The sequence below is a fragment of the Manis javanica genome, chromosome 8, assembly GCF_040802235.1.
Source record: "Manis javanica isolate MJ-LG chromosome 8, MJ_LKY, whole genome shotgun sequence".
Lineage (NCBI taxonomy): Eukaryota > Metazoa > Chordata > Mammalia > Pholidota > Manidae > Manis > Manis javanica.
The window spans coordinates 82378195-82401095 of record NC_133163.1 but is presented as its reverse complement, the minus strand read 5'-3'; the positions used below and the strand labels follow the sequence as shown (position 1 = coordinate 82401095).

Genomic DNA, 22901 nt, shown 5'->3' with positions numbered 1-22901 from the left:
TAGACTTCAAAACAAAGAAAGTAACAAGAGATAAAGAAGGACACTACATAATGATTAAGGGCTCAGTCGAAAAAGAGGATATAACCATTCTAAATATATATGCACCCAACACAGGAGCACCAGTATTAGTGAAACAAATATTAACAGAAATAAAGAGAGAAACAGACTACAATGCATTCAGCTTAGGAGACCTCAACACACCACTCTCCCCAAAAGATAGATCCACCGGGAAGAAAATAAGTAAGGACACACAGGCATTGAACAACACGCTAGAACAGATGGACCTAACAGACATCCAAAAGCAACAGGATATACATTCTTCTCAAGTGCGCATGGAACATTCCCCAGAATAGACCACATACTAGGCCACAAAAAAGAGCCTCATTAAATTCCAAAATATTGAAATTGTACCAATCAATTTTTCAGACCACAAAGGTATAAAACTAGAAATAAATTCTACAAAGAAAACAAAAAGGCTCACAAACACATGGAGGCTTAACAACATGCTTCAAAATAATCAATGGATCAATGAACATATCAAAATAGAGATCAAGGTATATATGGAAACAAATGACAACAACATCACAAAGCCCCAACTTCTGTGGGATGCAGCGAAAGCTGTCTTAAGAGGGAAGTATATAGTGATCCAGGCACACCTGAAGAAGGAAGAACAATCCCAAATGAATAGTCTAACATCACAACTACTGAAACTGGAAAAATAAGAACAAATCAGGCCTAAAGTCAGCAGAAGGAGGGACATAATAAAGATCAGAGAAGAAATAAACAAAATTGAGAAGAATAAAACAATAGCAATAATCAACGAAACAAAAAGCTGGGTCTTTAGAAAATAAACAAAATAGATAGGCCTCCAGACAAACTTTTTAAGAGAAAAAGAGAATCAACACAAATCAACATAATCAGAAATGAGAATGGAAAAATCACGACAGACTCCAAAGAAATACAAAGAATTATTAAAGATTACTATGAAAATCTATATGCTAACAGCTTGAAAACGTAGAAGAAATGGACAACTTCCTAGAAAAAATACAGCCTCCCAAGACTGACCAAGGAAGAAACATAAAAGTTAAAGAAATCAGTTATGAGCGAAGAAATTGAAACGGTAATCAAAAAACTACCCAAAAACAAAACCCCGGGGCCAGACGGATTTACCTCGGAATTTTATCAGACACACAGAGAAGACATAATAACCATTCCCCTTAAAGTGTTCCTAAAAAATAGAAGAGGAAGGAATACTCCCAAACACATTCAATGAAGCCAACATCACCCTAATACCAAAACCAGGCAAAGACCCAACCAAAAAAGAAAATTACAGACCAATATCACTGATGAATGTAGATGCAAAAATACTCAACAAAATATTAGCAAACAGAATTCAACAGTATAACAAAAGGATCATACACCATGACCAAGTAGGATTCATCCCAGGGATGCAAGGATGTTACAGCATTCAAAAGTCCATCAACATCATCCACGACATCAACAAAAAGAAAGACAAAAACCACATGATCATCTCCATAGAGGCTGAAAAACATTTGACAAAATTCAACATCCATTCATGATAAAAACTCTCAGCAAAATGGGAATAGAGGGCAAGTACCTCAACATAATAAAGGCCATATATATTAAACCCACAGCCAGCATTATACTGAACAGCGAGAAGCTGAAAGCATTTCCTCTGAGATCGGGAACCAGACAGGGCTGCTCACTCTCCCCACTGTCATTTAACATAGTACTGGAGGTCCTAGCCATGGCAATCAGACAAAACAAAGAAATACAAGGAATCCAGATTGGTAAGGAAGAAGTTAAACTGTCACTATTTGCAGATGATATGATACTGTACGTAAAAAACCCTAAAGACTCCACTCCAAAACTACTAGAACTGATATCAAAATGCAGCAAACTTGCAGGATACAAAATTTACACACAGAAATCTGTAGCTTTCCTAAACACTAACAATGAACCAATAGAAAGAGAAATCAGGAAAACAATTCCATTCACAATAACATCAAAAAGAATAAAATTCCTAGGAATAAATCTAACAAAAGAAGTGAAAGACTTATATTCTGAAAACTGCAAGTCACTCTTAAGAGAAATTAAAGGGGACACTAACAAATGGAAACTCATCCCCTGCTAATGGCTAGGAAGAATAAATATCGTCAAAATGGTCATCCTGCCTAAAGCAATATACAGATTTGATGCAATCCCTCTCAAATTACCAGCAACATTCTTCAATGAATTGGAACAAATAATTTAAAAATTCATATGGAAACACCAAAGACCCCGAATAGCCAAAGCGATCCTGAGAAAGAAGAATAAAGTAGGGGGGATCTCACTCCCCAACTTCAAGCTCTACTACAAAGCCATAGTAATCAAGACAATTTGGTGCTGGCACAAGAACAGAGCCACAGACCAGTGGAACAGATTAGAGACTCCAGAAATTAACCCAAACATATATGGTCAATTAATATTTGATAAAGGAGCCATGGACATACAATGGCAAAATGACTGTCTCTTCAACAGATGGTGCTGGCAAAACTGGACAGCTACATGTAGGAGAATGAAACTGGACCATTGTCTAACTCCATATACAAAGGTAAACACAAAAGCGATCAAAGACCTGAATGTAGGTCATGAAACCATTAAACTCTTGGAAAAAAACATAGGCAAAAACCTCTTAGACATAAACATGAGTGACCTCTTCTTGAACATATCTCCCCGGGCAAGGGAAACAACAGCAAAAATGAGCAAGTGGGAATACATAAAGCTGAAAAGCTTCTCTACAGTGAGAGACACCATCAATAGAACAAAAAGGAACCCTACAGTATGGGAGAACGTATTTGAAAATGACAGATCCGAGAAAGTCTTGACGTCCAGAATATATAAAGAGCTCACACGCCTCAACAAACAAAAAAACAAATAACCCAATTAAAAAATGGGCAGAGGAACTGAAAAGACAGTTCTCTAAAAAAGAAATACAGATGGCCAACAGACACATGAAAAGATGCTCCACATCGCTAATTATCAGAGAAATGCAAATTAAAAAACTACAATGAGGTATCACCTCACACCAGTAAGGATAGCTGCCTTCCAAAAGACAAACAACAACAAATGTTGGCCAGGCTGTGGAAAAAGGGGAACCCTCCTATACTGCTGGTAGGAATGTAAATTAGTTCAACCATTGTGGAAAGCAGTATGGAGGTTCATCAAAATGCTCAACACAGACCTACCATTTGACCCAGGAATTCCACTCCTAGGAATTTACCCTAAGAACGCAGCAATCAAGTTTGAGAAAGACAGATGCACCCCTATGTTTATTGCAGCACTATTTACAATAGCCAAGAATTGAAAGGAACCTAAATGTCCATCGGTAGATGACTGGATAAAGAAGATGTGGTACATATACACAATGGAATACTACTCAGCCATAAGAAGAGGAAAAATCCTACCATTTGAAGCAACATGGATGGAGCTGGAGAGTATTATGCTCAGTGAAATAAGCCAAGCAGAGAAAGAGAAATACAAAATGATTTCACTCATCTGAGCAGTATAAGAACAAAGGAAAAACTGAAGGAACAAAACAGCAGCAGAATTACAGAACCCAAAAATGGACTAACAGGTACCAAAGGGACAGGAACTAGGGAGGATGGGTGGGCAGGGAGGGATAAGGTGGGGGAAGGAGAAAGGGGGTATTAAGATTAGCATGCATGGGGGGAGGGAGAAAGGGGAGGGCTGTACAACACAGAGAGGACATGTAGTGATTCTACAACATTTTGCTATGCTGATGGACAGTAACTGTAATGTGGTTTTTAGGGGGGAGTTGGTATAGGGGAGAACATAGTAAACATAGTATTCTTCATGTAAGTGTAGATTAAAGATTTAAAAAAAAAGAAAGAAAGAAGGAAAAGGGGGATTACTCCTTGATATGATAAAACTATTGGTAAATCAAAGATTAACGCATGCTTTAAATATCCTTAATTTTGATCACTTAAAGGGTGTCAGATGATCGGCTATGGAGGTACTCTTTTCTGATAATATTCCTTTCTCTTAATAAAACTTAAAATTAAAATAAAAAAATGAAAAAAGCAGTTCCTGTGTTCTGACCTCCAATGAGTTCTACACAGTGGTATAGACGGCATGTCAAAGTGTGGGCAAAGGGTCTCTTTGTTTTTATGCAGAAGATCAAGGCCTAGCTTGGCTACCCAGAAAATGAACTAAGATACGATATGAGGAGGAGCTTCCGGCATCAGCACTCTCTGGAGGACTTGTGCCAGGGGATGATCATCAAAAAGCCTCCACAGGGATCCGGGCGATGCTGCCGTTGTGGCTACGTCTATCCCACCGATTCCCGGACTTGCTACTGGAATGAGGATGGAGATGTCTAGGCTGGCATATGCGTACAGTGAGACAACAAATTTGACAGGATCTGTACTATTGGAACTCAACCAGGAGTTGGGAGGGGTGCAAGTTGTAGCGCTCCAAAATCTTACGACTATAGATTATGGTCAAAAGAACATATGGGATGTGAACAGATCCCAGAAATGGGTTGCTTTAATTCGTCTGACTTCTCTCAGACTGTTCAAGTACAGTTGGACAATATCCATCATATCATAGACAAATTCTCACAAATGCCTAGGGTGCCTAACTGGTTTTCCTGGCTTCACTGGAGATGGCTGGTGATTATAGATTTGGTTTGTTTATGTCACCGTATTCCTATTATGTTAATATGTGTGTGCAAATTAGTAGTTTAAAACCTATACATGCTTAAGTTACTCTTCAAGAAGATATGTCAAAGAAATAATCAATCCTCCCATGTTTTCTTCCATATGCTATCTCTATAGCTTTTCTTCTTCCTTCCTAATTACAACCCTTAAATAGAATGCGTGCCTCATATCGAATTTACCGAGTATCATAATTCCTCCAGGTGGTAAAGATACCTCGAGACAAGTGCTGGGCATAGAAGCCACAGGGCATAAATCTGCAAAGAAGTAAAAAGCTAACCTTTTCAAACAATATGGCTTCTCTCTCACTTACCAACTGTATATTTCCCTGTATGGCCCCGGAAGATGACTGGTTAGCCAGAGACGGTAAGATTCCTCAAGGGAGGAACAACCTAAGACAGGCACAGTCGCAGGGGGGCAATCAGGTGAGAAATTGGGGAACAACAGTGGTGAAGCTTAGAACCTCACCCTCCTCCCCCAGTGTTGAGAGAAAGCTTCTGCATCCATGGATGTTTTATTGCCCTTGTCTAGCTCGAATTAGCACATAGTCTACAGGCACACACCTGATCACCTACAATTGGTCTCTTACAAAATTAAACTATGTTTTCTACCTTTATCTTGCATCTACCTACCACTTCAGCATTCTATTAATAATAATAATAATAATAATAATAATAATAATAATAATAATAATAAAGGGAGAAATGTGGGATCCACATATAAATCAAGTATAAAAATCAAACGAATATTCATATTTGACCTGATTGTTTATAGTTCATAATGCGTGGTCAAAACCGAAAGTTTCTGTGATGACTGCCCTTGTACTGTTCACCATGTAAGAACTTACTCACTATGTAAGAATTCATTCACTATGTAAGAACTTGTTCATTATGCTTCAGAAGATTGGAGACTGATGAGAACTAGGCTTAGGATGGATTAATGATTGTGCATTGAGCATTGACACCCCTATACAGAATTTTATTGTTGTCAACAACCATTTGATCAATAAATATAAGAGATGCCCTCTCAAAAAAAAAATGATACAAATACTACCATTTGCAACAACATGGATGGAGCTGGAGGACATTATGTTCAGTGAAATAAACCAGGCAGAGAAAGACAAGTGCCAAATGATTTCCCTCATTTGTGGAGTATAACAATGAAGCAAAACTGAAGGAACAAAATAGCAGCAGACTCAGAGACTCCAAGACTTATCTAGTGGTTACCAAAGGTGAGGGGTGTGGGAGGGCGGGTGGGGAAGGAGGGAGAAGGGGATTGAGGGGTATTATATTTAGTACACATGGTCTACCAAACCATGGGGCATCATGGGGATAACAGTGTTGCATGGAGAAGGCACATAGTGGATCTGTGGCATCTTGCCGCACTAATGGACAGTGAATGCATTGGGGTATGGGTGAGGACTTGATAATATGGATAAATGTGGTAACCACATTGGTTTTTCATGTGAAACCTTCATAAGAGTATGTATCAATCATACCTTAATAAAAAATTTAATAAAAAAGAACATTAGTGTGAGCAAATATGTCCTAGATATCTCCCGAATGTATTTTTAGGAGAATAATTGCTAAGTAATTAAGAATACAAATCTTCAACATTATGTTTTCAGATTATCCTACAAAAATGATTTAATGTGTCTGCACTTAATTTTTTGCTTCTCAGCTATGAATTCACACCTCATTATATGCTCTCTGATGAACAACAGAATTCCTTTACGTATTTCTCCTTGAAAGTGAGCATGATGTTAACCTTTCTCACAGGAGGGAACTGGAAGTCCGTTGCCAGAGGTAAAGATTTTTCTGCCTAACCTAGCAGAAGCAGCTCACTGTTTAGTACAGGAGCAACTCCAAATGGGACATTTAGAACCCTCTGTGTCCCCATGGAACACACCCATATTTGTGATCAAGAAAAAGTCAGGATCATGGAGATTCCTTCATGATCTGAGAGCAGTAAATGCTCAAATGAGAATGCTTGGACCCGTACAACGGGGACTGCCACTCCTCTCTGCCTTGCCCAAAGAATGGAAAGTGCTCATAATAGATATTAAAGATTGCTTCTTTTCCATACATCTGAGCCCCAAAGACAGGGAAAGATTTGCTTTTACTTTGCCAGCTATTAACCATGAACAACCCGATGCCAGATTTCAGTGGAAGGTCCTCCCTCAAGGAATGGCAAATAGCCCCACCATATGTCAATTGTATGTTCAGCGAGTGCTAGATCCGATTTGTAAGACCTACCCCACACTAAAAATCATCCACTACATGGATGATATCCTTCTCTGCTCCCCACAACCAGCAGAAGTAGAAGAGGCATACATAGATCTCACTAAATCTCTAGAAACTTGGGGACTGAATATAGCGAGTGAAAAGGTCCAAAATTCTAGTATTAGCAAATTCCTAGGAGCCACCATCTACACAGATGTGATTTGCCCCCAAAAGCTTGACATAAGATATAAACAGCTACAAACCCTGAACGATTTCCAAAAACTCCTAGGAGACATAAATTGGCTGCGACCATATTTGAAGATACCCACCACTGAATTGACGCCACTATTTAAAATCCTAGAAGGAGACTCACAACTAACATCACCGCGCTCCCTTACACCTGAGGCATTACAAGCCATTCGCAAAGTAGAACAGGCTTTAATGACAGCACAATTAAATAGGGTGCAATTGAGTGAACCCTTTGAGTTGTGTATCCTTCCCACCCTGGAACTGCCAACAGCAGTCTTATGGCAGCACGGCCCACTGATCTGGATCCATTCCCAAGCCTCTCAGGCTAGAACAATAGAGTATTATCCGGCAGCCGTGGCCAAACTTGCTTTGAGAGGAGTAAAAACCTCCATGACACATTTCGGAGAGACTCCAGCTAAAATTATAACCCCTTACAATGTAGAACAGATACAAGTATTATGTGCTATGAACGATGATTGGGCCATACTTGCTTATAGTTTCTCAGGAACCTTTGATAATCATTTCCCAAAACATCCCCTCCTAAACTTTGCCAAAAATCATCTCCTAGTATTCCCTCGGGTCACTAGCCTAGCCCCACTGCCTCATAGAAAAACAGTCTATACGGACGGGTCTAAGACAGGCACAGGTGCCTATGTCCATGATGGCAAAGTTGTGACAAAAAGCTATACGCCTGACACTCCACAAATAGTGGAGTTTCGCATAGTCCTAGAGGTCTTACAAATCTTTCCTGAACCTTTAAATATTGTGTCTGACTCCTGCTATGTAGTTAATGCAGTCAAATCTCTAGAAGTGGCCGGGCTGATCAAAGCATCCAGCCCAGTAGCCACTTTGTTCAAACAGATACAATCAGCATTACTTCACAATCTCCTTTGTATATAACTCATATCAGAGCACATTCAGGCCTTCCCGGGCCTATGACCCAAGGCAACCACTTCGCAGACCTCGCAACCAGAAATATAGCCTTTCCCCTGCTAGACCCTGTCACCACAGCTTCAAAATTCCATTCGCAATTTCATGTCACGGCCGAAACACTGCGCAAGCGGTTTAGCATTACCAGGGCCGAAGCTAGGAACATTGTCCTTAGCTGCCAACACTGCTGCAGCTTCCTTCCCGCACCTCATGTTGGGATCAACCCCAGAGGTATTAAGCCTTTACAAGTTTGGCAAATGGATGTGACACATATTTCGTCTTTTGGGAAGCTGAAATACGTACATGTATCTGTGGATACTTGTTCAGGAGTCATATTTGCCTCCCCACTGTCAGGAGAGAGAGCTTCCCATGTCATCCAGCACTGTCTTGAGGCTTGGAGTGCATGGGGGTTACCACAAATCCTGAAAACAGACAATGGCCCAGCCTATACCTCTACAAAATTTGCTCAATTTTGTCAACGCATGGAGATAAAACATATTACTGGTCTTCCCTACAACCCACAGGGTCAAGGGATTGTGGAGCGCGCGAACCGCACGCTCAAATCCTATTTACTTAAACAAAAAGGGGGAATTGAGGATATACCCCCCACACCAAAAACTGCTATAGCCCTAGCACTCTTTACTATGAATTTTTTGAATTTGGATGCTCAAGGCCATACAGCGGTGGACCGCCATAATCAATGGCCAAAAGACCCACAAGAACTAGTAAAATGGAAGGACGTGTTATCTAACCAATGGAAAGGCCCGGATCCAATTATAATCAGATCCAGGGGAGCTGTGTGTGTTTTTCCCCAGGGTGAAGAAAACCCCTTCTGGGTCCCGGAACGCCTGACAAGGAGAGTCCCACTTAAAGGGGATGACTTCTCTGTACCTCCTGACCCTGCTTCTGACACTGGAGACCCCGACTCAGGGAGTATTGCGATGGGGAATACTATCCGCCTTTCCTAAGCCTATGCCTGTCCGCTTCAATGCAGCCATTTTTCCACGCTTCTTCACCACCAATTCTAGCATGAATCTGCCCTATTTAGCAAAAGATACTATAACCGCCCCCTTAGGAGAGAACCGATCATTCTCTACTGAGGGAAACCTATGCTTTTCCACACAGAACCTTTCCACCTGCATTCCCTTGCAACAGCGTAAGTACGGATGGTTCGACAAGGCTAAAACCACCGCGCTACAAAGAAATTCTATAATTAGTGTGAACATGCTCCACTCAGTTCTCTGGATCAACGGGACTTTTGTAAACCCCTCTAACCGCACCCATTCCCATACTACTAGTCCCCGACAACTTAAGTATGCCCCCCACTGCCTAGGCGATTATGAAGGAGAGTTGGGGCCTTGGACAGATTGTCAGTCACATAAGTCCACCTGGGCTGATATAGCGCAGAAGTACACCATCTCCCCTAGGATGCTTGACCCCATACTCCCAGGGCCTAACGTTACTTGGGATATGGGAGGCTGGCAGCAAGAAAGGAATATGAACCCTTTCCACAAATGGATGCTTTGCGGAATTAATGGCTCCTGTTCTGACCTTTCCCCTCTAACTACCCTCCTGGGAGGAGCCGTCAGCGGTAGAAGTAATGTATCTTGTACTCATAATTCTACTCTACCCGCAGGGACAGCGAATTTCAGCTGCACAACAAATGAAGTGCAGAAAGCTACTGCCTTCCCACCAACTCCAGTATGCGTTTACCCCCCATTTCTGTTTATCCTATCCAATCACAGCTTTAACTCCTGCTCCAATGACACCTGCTTTCTGTCTCAGTGCTGGGATGTGCTTAATTATACTAATGCTTTAGTAGCCCGTGTTCCTCGTTGGGTCCCTGTCCCCGTAGATGCACCTAACACCATGACCTTGTTTCGAGAGAAACATGACTTCGGCGTTACGGCCGCCCTAGTACTTCTGATCTCTCTGACTGCAGTTGCAGCTACCGCTGCAGGTATAGCCTTAGACACCTCCATCAAATCGGCTACTGAGCTCAATAATCTTGCAGCCTCAGTAGCTTCTGCCCTAGACCAACAGTCTACACTTGATGGCAAATTGAAAGGAGGAATAATGATCCTCAATCAACGTATAGATCTTGTAGAAGAACAAATGGAGGTGCTTTGGCAAATGGCCCAATTGGGATGTCAGCGTAAATATCGTGCTCTCTGCATTACTAGCATTCAATATGAGAATTTTACACGAGCAGCTAATCTGTCACGAGGCCTGTCCCAGTATCTTTCAGGAAACTGGTCCCAAGACTTCGATGGGACACTAGAAGAACTGCAGCGAGAAATAATCCACATCAACTCCACCCGCCTGGATGTCTCCGTAGCAGAAGGGCTCTCTTCCTGGTTCCACAGAGCTCTCTCCCACGTCAAGGAGTGGGCGGGCATGGCTGGGATGGGCATGTTCATGCTTGGAGGTCTCATGCTCCTTTTCTGGTTGTTGTGCAGGTTCCGCAACCAACATAAGCGGGACAAAGTGGTCCTTGCTCAAGCCCTGATGGCGATAGATATTGGCGCCTCTCCCCAAGTGTGGCTTAACATGCTCAATGAGGAAGCTAAGTTTTAGCTTGAGGTAGCTCTTGCACCCTGAGCCCATGTGGCACTGCACCAGGCCCGAGTACCTCATTGCTTAATCACAGCTTTCTCTAAGAAGCTCATGGTGCAAGAGGGTTGAGAAAAAAGGTCCAAACCCTTTGTACCAAGCGGTCCCAACGCCAGCCAGAGGATGCGAGGCAAAGCACTGCAAGAGGTCTTGGACCCCTCTGAGAGGCATACCTGACTGCATAGGGGTAGATGCCCAGAACCCCTCTCCAAAAAAGGGGCATCAGGAAGAGTGATGAAGGTCAGGCCTCTGTCTCCGCCTCTGCTGGCAAGTTCCGCCTTGTGCTTCTATTAGACAAAAAAGGGGGAGATGTTGGCAGCTGCACCCAGAAAATGGCGCTCAATGCAGGGCAGCCGGAAAGCCCCGAACTTCCTAGTGACAAAACATCCCACGCCACTAAACCACATGCTAATAGCTCCTTAGCATAAGGACCAATGAGACCCACCAAATTGTTATGCTAATGAAGCGCATGGAGCCGCACCAACCAGATCAGAGCATGAGAACTATATAAGCAAGCCTCTCCTTCCCCTCTGGGTCCTGCCCAACGCATTTGTTTCACAAAGAGCTGAAGAATAAAGCTTTCTGCAGAAGAATCCTGCTGTTGTTGCGTGCTGTTCTTGCCGGCGAGGACGGGGCGCGCGACAGGTAAGTGAGAGAGAAGCCATATTGTTTGAAAAGGTTAGCTTTTTACTTCTTTGCAGATTTATGTCCTGTGGCTTCTATGCCCAGCACTTGTCTCGAGGTATCTTTACCACCTGGAGGAATTATGATACTAGGTAAATTCGATATGAGGCATGAATTCTATTTAAGGGTTGTAATTAGAAAGGAAGAAGAAACGGTATAGAGGTAGCATATGGAAGAAAACATGGGAGGATTGATTATTTCTTTGACATATCTTCTTGTAGAGTACCTTAAGTATGTATAGGTTTTAAACTACTAACTAATTTGCACACACATATTAAGATAATAGGAATACGGTGACATAAACAAAGCAGATCTATAATTACCATCCATCTCCAGTGAAGCCAAGAAAACGATTTAGGCACCCTAGTCATTTGTGAAAATTTGTCTATGATATGATGGATATTGTCCAACTGTACTTGAACAGTCTGAGAGAAATCAGACAAATTAAAGCAGCCCATTTCTGGGATCTGTTCACATCCCATATGTTCTTTTAACCGTAGATAGTCTATAGTCATAAGATTTTGGAATGCTACAACTTGCACCCCTCCCAACTCCTGGTTGAGTTCCAACAGTACAGATCCGGTCAAATTCGTTGTCTCACTGTATGCACATGCCAGCCTAGACATCTCCCTCCTCATTCCTATGGCAAGTCCAGGAGATGGTGGGGTGGATGCAGCCACAACCACAGCATCGCCCAGATCCCTGTGGAAGCTGTTTGTTGATTATCCCCCTGGCACAAGTCCTCCAGAGAGTGCTGATGCCGGAAGATCCTCCTCATATTGTATCTTAGTTCATTTTCTGGGTATCCAAGCTAGGCCTTGATCTTCTGCATAGAAACAAACTTTGCCCACACTTTGACATGCCCTCTATTGTATGATGATTTTTAATTGAAATCTCAACAATAGTGATACTTCATATTAAGGCTCCAAACCTTATTCAAACCTCCTGTTTTAGCTGATGTTTTTACATTGCTCTGACAGGTGAAGACAGAAGGAACACACTCTTGTTACTGCATGGTGGGGGTAGAAGTCCTGTCTCCCAGCTCTGTTTCTCTTACCATGCACTGGGAAGGAGTGGCTGCTGCTGGGTGGGAGTGAGGGCTCTGGCTCCTGGAGGCCTCCGTTGCTGCTTCCCTGGCGGGGAGGGATAAGAGCGCCTTGTTACTGCTACGCCCTCACGCTGTGGGAGGGGCTGCTGAGCACAGTCTGAAAAAGATGGGAGTTCGGGTCCCCTGCTCTGCCTCCTCTAACACTTCCTCAGGTGTGGGGGCGTTGGGGCACCTTGCCATGTGCTGGCGAGGAGTAGGAGCCTCAGCCACCCAGCTGGCCTTGGTGTGGGTGAGGTGGGACCAGACTTTTTTCATGGTGTTCGGATGAAGGAGAAAAGTTGTATCTTCTATTTCTAAAAGTTTTCTGTCTTGCTAGGCTGCGCCTTTCCTGGCCCTTCGGCTGCAGGGGAAAGCATTTTGTCAGGGGGTTTTGTCTGCTCTCAGTGTTTCTGAGTTTTTGGCTGCTTTTGTCATGTTGTGTCATGTCTGGGTCCCCATCCAGTCTACCTTCTCTGAATCTCTCAGAGTGTTATAATGTTTGTTTTATACATAATGTTTTGTGATTGTCATTACATTTAGTGGGAGGAATATGGAAAATTGTGTCTACTATTCCCATCAGCAAACATCAGCAAACATACTTTTCTTTTATGATAGTGATATGTTCTCCTTTTTTATTTGCTTTGTAATTTTATCATTTTAAACATATTTGCTTCATTATATATATCCAAAAGATTTATTACTGATTTAGGAAGGGAGGAGGAGGTTAGTCTACTATTTATTCTGTCTGCTAACTCTGTTCATTGTGAATGGGCTCCCCATGTGCTTTGTGAATTTAATTATAAACTCAAGTTCAGCTGAACATCATGTGTCTAAATGTGGCCAGTTTTGAGGCCATGGCTTTTGTTTTTGCATTTGGGGCTTTGCTTTTTCAGATGACCCCAAATTGACCTTAAGTTCCTAATAGCTGATGTTGATTTTTCAAGTTAAATCTCTTCTGACTGTACAGACTATAAATCCAAACTCCAAATTCTTAATATGGGCAATCCCATGATTATGGTTTTCAAGAGGAAGCCATTTTTCTATCATAGAGTAGGCCAGTGGGAGTAAATGGTCTTTACCTTGTTCTCCTCAGTACCATCTTCTAGTCCACACCTTCACTGAGGGTCTCAGATCCAAGAGATCTCCTTCTGCCCCACTCTCCTGCACAGACAGAATTTCCCCCTAATAGGTGACCACTGACCATCATTTTCATGGCCTGCAGTCACCAGTCCCTCCCCATCCACTCTCCTCTCCCAAAGCTTCCATTATTTCAGATCCCCTGAGGTCATTTAATTTAAAGAAAACATCCAGAATTCACAGGTATTTTTATAAGGAAAGTTTTCAGATTACCTAAATTTCAATATTGTCAGTAATAGAGGCATAATTTTATTTTTCTCATCTATAGATATTTTGTGAGAACCAAATGAGGTGACATTAAAGATACAATTTATAAATTATATTGTGACCATTGAATATGTGTTTGGCTTTATCATCATTGTTATCACCATCAACCTATGACACAGTCTTGTATTAGCTTTCTTTTTTAATTTTACATTTCAGAAAGAAATCAACAGAGTCTTGCAGAATGATAGTGATGAATGAGAAAAGTGAGTCAAAAAATTTTTTTAATGTACTGGATATTAAATCGTATTCCGTACTACCATTTCTTCCACACTCTCATTTCCAAAAACATAACTTGACTTCGGGTTATGGCTTGTCTCAAACACTACAATCAGTAGTTGAAGTTACTTGTATCATTTCTTCTACTTGCTGATTATTAATGTGTTTCAACTCACTTAACTTGTATGAATTTGACTCTCAGTTTTCTAATTGTTGAGAGTTAAACTATCAGTAAGAATTAAATATTAAATGTAAGTGTGCAAATGGAGCCTTATTCTTTTGAAAAGTCAAAACAATTTTGTACTTTTAGAGAGCTTTGAAAAAATGTATCCTGACTTACGTTTTATTAGTAGGTATAGATCAGACAGCATGACCTGGAGATGTCAAGAAGATACATAGAGTAAAAAATATATATTTAGCACTGTTGGTGAAAACCATCTACTTCAGTATGGAGAGAGATCCATTTTTGTGTGTAGTCATTGAACCAGTAGCTTTGAGTATCAATTCTGAACTTTAACTTAATACACTGACTGAAAAAACATTAATTGTGGGTTTAAGTTTTAGTATTTACAGCATAATTAATGTAAATATATGAACCTGTTTGGTTTCTGAGTTCAGTATTGAGTTCTGCAAAGTAATATATTTGCTCTTCGGTCACGGTATCTGGGTAGTTTATAGTGAGAGATCAGATCAAGGAAGTACCACCCCTATACATAGAAAAAAGCCTCCATCTATTCCTTAGTTCAGAGAGAAGTAGTTTGAATAACAAGGAAGATCAGTGTGTGTGTTTGTATAGATTTACAAAGACAGAGACAGAGAGAATGAGGTCTATATTCAGGTGCATTCTGTCACCTAAAAATGGTAAGGAAATGGTAAAATTTATGACAATACCTACCTCTAATTTGTAATACCAGGTAAATGATGACTAGAACATTAGTACAAGTTAAGTACTATTCTAAATCTCTAAAATATGATTTAAATACCTTACATTACTTTAGTATTTCATACGTTTTCGTATTTATCAAGGTAATCAGCAGAATCATGAATTCGATGGATTCGTTTTATAGGAAAAAGTTTTATTATTATAAATAATTTTAGTCTGAATCAAATAAGAGCGATTTCATAAGCAAAAGACCAGGAGTCCAATTCTCCTGTAATCTAAGATGGTTTGTTTACTAGTATAAAAGCAAATGCTATAAAAAGGAAGAAAATATGTCCTATGATATTTCAGACATAACAGAAATTCACAGAGGAAGGTACACTAACCTGGTTTTTACTATGGGTTTTATTGTAGGCTGTTATTTATTACAAGGGAGAGCTGGGAGACTGTCAGGCACTCAGTTGTCGACTCCTTAGTTTTCTCATGGCTGATACTACCTCTTTATTTCGTAAGGTGTAGATCAAGGGGTTTAAGAGAGGGGTGAAAACAGTATAAAATATTGAGAGAACCTTATCCACTGGGAGGTTGCTAAAAGGCCAGGCATAAATGAAGATGCAGGGTGCAAAGAAGAGGGTCACCACAGTGATGTGGGCAGTCAGGGTGGCCCTTGCCTTGGCCATGCCCACTGAGGAGCGCCGTCGCACAGTGACCAGGATGACCGTGTAGGAGATCAGCAGGAGCATGAAGGAGCTCATGGCCATTAGGCCACTGTCTGAAAACATCAGTACCTCAAGAGTAAAGGTATCAGTGCAGGCGAGTTTGATAACCAGGGGCAGGTCACAGAAAAAACTGTCCACTGTATTGGGGCCACAGAATGGAAGGTTTACTGTGAAGGCCAGCTGACTTACTGAGTGCAGAACCCCAATGAGCCAGCAACCAAGCACAAGGCCTGTGCACTTGCTCATGCTCATGATGGCTGCGTAGCGTAGGGGTCGGCATATGGCTACGTATCTATCATACGCCATGGCCACAAGGAGCATCATTTCACCACCAGCAAAGACATGCAGAAAGAATATCTGAGCCATGCAGCCCTCAAAAGAGATGGTTTTGTGCTCCAATAGGAAGTCAACAATCATTTTGGGGGTGGCAAAGGTAGATAGACACACATCAATGAAGGAGAGGTTACTGAGCAAAAAGTACATGGGTGTGTGTAGTACAGGTTCAGAGATGACAGTGAGCACAATGAGGAGATTCCCCAGCACAATGGATAAATAGAAAAGTGTAAAAAATGCAAAATAGAAAAGTTGTAGCTCTCGAGAACCTGAAAGACTGTGCAGTATAAATTCTGTCACTCTTGATTTATTTCCTTGGTCCATGATTTCAAATTTTTGAGATCGGATCAGAAATGTTCCTGTAAAGTGAAATGGAAATAACATCATAGGATTGTGAGAGTAAATTAGCCAAGCCAAGCCTGCTCTCAAATTCCATACAACCTAGTTATGGATTTAGATCCTCATAAACACACAGATACACGTTGAATGGATTTATTTTTTAATGTCTCTATAACCGTGGCTTTCATCTCTGCATCCCAGCATAATAGTTGTATTCTAAAAACTCAAGTTTATACAATTTTTAAATTCCTGAAAAATGGGAAGGTTAAATTCTGTAGTCATACAGACAGGTTTCAAATGCTATCTATTGTAATTCCCAGCAATGTGACCTTAAGCAAGTTAACTGAACTCTCTGTTCTTCAGTTTTTGCCTCTGTGAATTGGGAGAATTAATAGTATATGCTTCATAGGATTTTTGCCAGGATTAATAGAGTTGCAAATACTCAGAACAGTTCCTGGCCCACAGACATGGTCAACAGATGTTAGGTACAATACCTTTATTCCATCTATGATACAAATATTTGTATGTAAATTAGTACATAAAATATCAAAGTATGTATTCATTCTACTTAAGAGAACAGCTGTTTCATGTACTTTAGTGGCAACTATTTACATTTAAGCATGTTAATATTTTAATTAATAATATAACATTTTAATCTTTTTAAATGAGGAGTGTGTGTAACTTTCAGTCAGTATCAAGTACAAAAAAGGGCACCATGTATGACAGTATTGTCAGTCTCCCCTATCAACTTATGTAAACAAAATCAGTTTATGATTCTAAAGGAAGCCATATTTTATTCTTTGATTTTTTCCATAGTTTAATGTTAGAGATTTGCTTGATATTTGTTGATCCAGATATACAAAAAATACAAGTTTGAGCACAATGAGGAGATTCCTCAGCACAATGAATAAATAGAAAAGTGTAAAAAATGCAAAATAGAAAAGTTGTAGCTCTTGAGAACCTGAAAGACTGTGAAGTATAAGTTCTGTCACTCTTGATTTATTTCCTTGGTCCATTAGTTTCATATCAGCTAAAAAAGAAGTGCTTTTATCTTACTGTGCAAACTAATTAGCCCTGTGTAGTTTGGAGAAAACTCAAAAAAAAAATATGCTTAAGACACCCTGATTCATTCCTCTGAGGAATAGTTCTATTTTGATAAGATATAAAGTTTGAATTGAGTGTGTAAATTAACTTATATAGGATAATTCTAAAGAAACTAAACAGGATGCATAATAAAGTAACATGAGGAATGCAGGAACATAAGGAAACACGTTTCCCATGTCAACACTGTACTTTTATACCATCTTTTAAATGTATTTGTATTTATTATTTTATAGATGTTTCCTATTTTCCCTATTATTAATATATAGTAGCCTTGCTTTTATTTAACTAAAACTTCATGGCTATATGATTATTGATTTAGGATACATCATTATAATTATGCACCTCAACAGTTTTTTATTTATTGTACAAAAACTTATCTCACTTAAATGATCTCTGAAACTGTCCACTTTTTACCTCACCCTTTCTTGACAGCATGTTATATTACATATTTTTATTTGTTTCATGAAAATGCATCTTATTGATGTTTCAATCATTTACTGATTATTAGTGGAGTTGACCACTTACTCATGAATTTGTCATTTGTAGTTTTTTACTCCTCAATTGTTCTCCATGTCTTTTGCCCATTTTTCTACTGAGATCTTCGTCTTTTAATACATACTAAGGAGGACACTTTCTCTATTGAGGTATTACCTTTATAAGTACTGCAGAAATATTTTAGTTTGCTCTTTTCCTTTTAATTTTATATGCTGTATTCTCAATAAAATTGTTTACATAAATACATTAATATCTATAATTTTCCCAAATGGTTTCTGACATTGTTATATTGCTTAAAAAGTTTTTAACAATCATTTATATTAATTACTTTTAAAATATAGCAAAAATACTTATTAATAAATTTAGTATTGAAAAATTTCAATATTGATGACTAAAGAAGTTTATTAAGTGAGCGCTTAAGATGGAAGTTTGAGAGGTCTCATCTTCAAATGCCACCTTTTATTGGACAAAGAAGGGTGCCAGTGTTGGGTGGGAGTGGTTGTGAATGATGACATTTATACAGAAATCAAAGCTTTATACTAAAGGAAATTAAATTCTGCCATAGAAATTACAACTGTAATTAAAGGGTTGAAGGATGGTAGGGAATGAAGTTTTCCAGCATGCCTCTGAAATAACTCCATGGGATTTCTATTTTATCTAGCCAGTCATTTTTCTTAATAAGGCTCAGAGCCTTATAAATAAGCTAATCTATTTTGCATGTTCCTTTTAATTGTAAATATATTATCCCTAACTTTAATCTCTTAAAATAATCCAAACCTTACAACATGGATTTTTTAGAGAAAGATAAAAATAGAGGTTCCACTGAACAGAGGGCAGTGAAAGACATTGTTTGTTACCCAAGGTAGGACCAGTACCAGCTAATGCAAAATAAAAATTACCTTAGTTGAATAAAAGTTTATTTTACTCCTCATTTAATTGTTATTAATTTTAATATAAGAAGGCTAGAAATATTATCTCTCAAGTAATTGAATTTTATTAAATAGTACAGAAATCAAGCTTTCTTCCTCATCACAGCTAAGCCTGTGTCTCACAAAATCCCTGTTGATGAAGATAAAAAATAGTTGCCAAATTAATAAACATTTCAGTAATGATCATATGAATAACTATATGCATGCATGAATGAATATAGTACAGTTTTAGCAGGCAGAATAATGACTGATTAAATATAAATTTTTAGGTTATCATTCTGTGAATGTTTATAGACAAAAGCCTAAGCCACGGGGGTAATATATTCACATTGGTTAACTGGATTTTTTAAACATCAAGACATGAAAAAAAAATTTTTAAGTCCAACTCATGTTCTGTCATCTTGAAACCATGCTTCACATGGTTTTCAACAGGAAGGATGAGAGAAAGGAAAGAAAGAGAGGGAAAGGAAAGAAGAAAGGAAGGGAGGAAAGGAGGGAGGAAGGAAGTATTTTCAGGCATTATATTTCTTCCTCGTAACTCTGCTAATTTGCTGAGCATCGATTAAGTCCTCCAGACACTAAGATAAAATTCTTCACTTAATTCATTTGTCTCAAAATTCATCAACATTTTCCCTCTATTTTGTAGTTGAGAAATAATTCAAAAATTAATGTGAAAACAAAGATATTGAACATCTCTAGAGCTAGGCCTAGAGCTGTACTTAAAGAACCTATTTTAAATTGAGAACTTTGAATACCGCAAAAACTATTACATGTTATTAATTTTAGTGAAATTTCATAAATGATAGGGAACAAGAGAATATTTTAATATAAACAGAGTTCCTGGATCACTCAGTTCTATAATTCCTAAGAAAGATACACAGTGCTTAGGCTATAGAACTAGGAACCAGACCAAATCTTACTCCAAATCCCTGCCTTTGACTATTTAATTTTGAATAATTCCTTACATAACTCTATGTACCATAAACTTAATAGGAATCTTATTGAAAAATATATGGATGTTCCCTTCTGTCCCAAAGTTTTTATAAGGTAAATTAAAGATTAAAGAAATAAAAATCCTTGAAGGAAAAATAAATTCCTAAGAGAACAACTGAAAAGCATGTACAAAAGAGTAGATGAACTCTCAAAGTTTTCCTGAAGAAAGTGAGTTATAGAGATTTTTATGTATGTGACTTTATCTGAGCACAATTATGGACTTTACTCATCAACTAGCTGAGTCACTGAGCCTGTACACAAATAATAAAGGATCTCTGTAAGTATAGAGCCTGAAATAATTGCTATAGTTCACTCTAAGTGAAAAATGACACAGTGCATACTGTTTGTAAATTAACCACCACTCATTTTTAATTAGAATAATAAAGAATGCCATTAAAATAACAGACTGAAATAACTGAGTGCAATTATTTTTTTCTTTCACTAGTTTGTCTATGTGAAACCATTTTTTGGTTTAATCTATTTACTTAGAAATTATGGGGGAGTGTGTGTGAATATACATTTATGTATATGTATTTATGCATAATGCTTGACTCGGTCATTTCCAAAACACAGCATCTGTGAAAATCTAGAAGCTATTAAATACACAATATAACTGAATTCTTAATATTTACATTTTTAAGTTTTGGGTGAGATAATTAGACTTCATTTCTTGTGTACTCATTATATGCTAAGAAATCTGTAAGACTATAGATAGAAATATAGATATATAGGTATATACAGAAGTTTAGAGTATGTATCTATATATTATAGTTATATCCTTATGTTACTGAATCTCAAGTTAAGTAATTGTCCTGGCCATATGGCAAGCAAGTGACAAAGCTGGAATTCATTGTAGAAACTGTTTGCTAAGCATTCTAATATAGCATGCTGTCATAATTAAAACATGTATGTGCCTACATATGCAAAGAACTAATTGAATTTAACCAAATATATTGGCCATTCACTCTGCATTACATGCCATATAATTGTTAGAATAATCTTAGGGATAATGATGCCCAAGTCTACAGAAGAGGGCCTGAAGTTTAGTGGCATTTGCAACAATGAATTCATCTTAGAATACTAAGAAGGATCTCAAACATGGAAAAACAAATTCAATTTCATTTCACAGAACTGAAAACAAAAAAATTGTATTAAAATAGTTCATCTACAGACAGGTATTTGAATGGCAGAAATATTAAAACTTACGTGAGTCATTTATTCAGTTGCCATACAGACTCACTAAGAGAGTTGGAATCTGTCCAGTCTTTTCATATCAAAAGTTCCACATGAATAATCTGAGATAAAATGAAGATACGAGAAATATGTTGTTCTCATAAGACACGCAATACTCCTTGTAACTGCTCACACTTTTTTTAAAAGGAGGCAAGGGTAAAAATGTATTTCTCATTGATGAATAATTTTGTCCCAGTGGGGCCATAGCTAACAAGCCCTTTTATATTATAGACTGGCAAATAACATTTGTATCTAGGGATTCAGCTCTATAAAAATCATGTCTCAATCTATTTATATACGTTAGTTGTTTTAATGCCCTATTATAACTAGCATAGAACTAACTTTCTGTGAAAATTTATGCACAGTCAAGATTTCTGGTGTTTTATAGAATTGTAATTCAACTCTCATAGAGTAACTTTTACTCTCTGTGCAGGTTCAGTTCAGTCCCAATTACTACTATTAACATTTCTGTGAAATACATATTGCTTCAAGCCACATCCAAATTACTGTAGTGATAGGTATAGCAAAAGACTACAATATTGCAAAACTAATAAGTCACTCAGGCAAAACAGAGTCTTTTTTGTCTGCATTCCCCAGTGAAATTTAATTCAGAAATATGTAAAAAATTGATTTATCTGCTGCATACAAAACCACAGAATAAGAATTCAAAAATGAGTATGACAAAGTACTATCTGTAATTAGCTTGCACTTTAGAAGGGCATAAAAAGAATAATAAAGCATAAAATGTGAACACAAGAGCTTATATATTATAAAACAAGCACAAACAAAATTACATAGGTGTTGAACATTGGGAGAGATTATATTTTGTTGGAAATATTAAGAAAGAGAGAAGCACAAAGAAGTAAAAGTAGGGTTGAGGAGAAGAAGGAGGTAAATATATGAGTGTCTTGCTAATGGGTTTCATCCCCAGGCAAGTTTGCTATGGATTCAATGTGACCAAAGAAATTGACAGCAAAATGTTCATTGCAGTGAAAGGGTTTATTACCCAGCTTGTTCTCCTGGCGGTAGGTCATGCACTAGCGTCTCTGCCTTCACCCAGAGTACTGAGCCAAGTTCTCTATATAGTGCAGTAATAGCTTATTGCCTAAAGGTGTGGAAATGGTATCCTAGCAACAGGCCAGTTACATCATCAGGTGGTTTAAGTTCAGTGAGGATCCTGGTCATAGGAACCCCAACTTCTCCACACTCCACCCCTCCAGGATTCTCCTCTTACAATCTACATGCTTCCAATCTTCCACAATGGTCCCTGTGCAAGAAAGCTGGAGCATAGGGATTAAAGATGGCAGTGTAAGAGGAGAGATAGAGGCTTCCTCCTAAAATTGGATACAATTAGAAAATTTAATTGGTGCAACTAATCCTGAGAGAGCAACAGGAAAGAGGACGGGGTCAGACTGCATACACTTGGAGAAAAGAGCAGACCTCACCCAACAGGGTAATGTACCAGAGCTGTGGCTCCGCAGGACCCTAGCCCTTCCTCCACCCCAGCTCAATGGCAGGAGGAAGAGAAACAGAGCAGGGAGGGAGTGGAAGTCTTGAGACTGCTGAATACCTAGCTCTGGAGATCTCTTCTGTGAGTAACAACCTATATTTTATGGTGCTTTCATGAGACTCGCATGACTATTGGGTTGGAAAGTTAATACAGAAAGAGTTCCTGGGGAGACTGGGATTTCAACCACTTGTAGAAAGAAGGGATCCATATCCAGCTGCCCTG

General features: G+C 38.9%; 1 protein-coding gene across 1 annotated transcript; it reads right to left on the bottom strand.

Annotated features, from left to right (window-relative positions):
- Nucleotides 1-15473: 15473 nt before the first annotated feature.
- On the bottom strand, nucleotides 15474-16400 carry LOC108386473 (olfactory receptor 4K15-like). The gene has a single exon (XM_017644350.2). The coding sequence runs from the start codon at nucleotides 16398-16400 to the stop codon at nucleotides 15474-15476; it is 927 nt and encodes a 308-aa protein (XP_017499839.2).
- Nucleotides 16401-22901: the final 6501 nt, after the last annotated feature.

Excerpts from the sequence above, each read along its gene's own strand:
- LOC108386473 (XM_017644350.2), bottom strand. The coding sequence starts at position 16,400 with ATGGACCAAGGAAATAAATCAAGAGTGACAGAATTTATACTGCACAGT.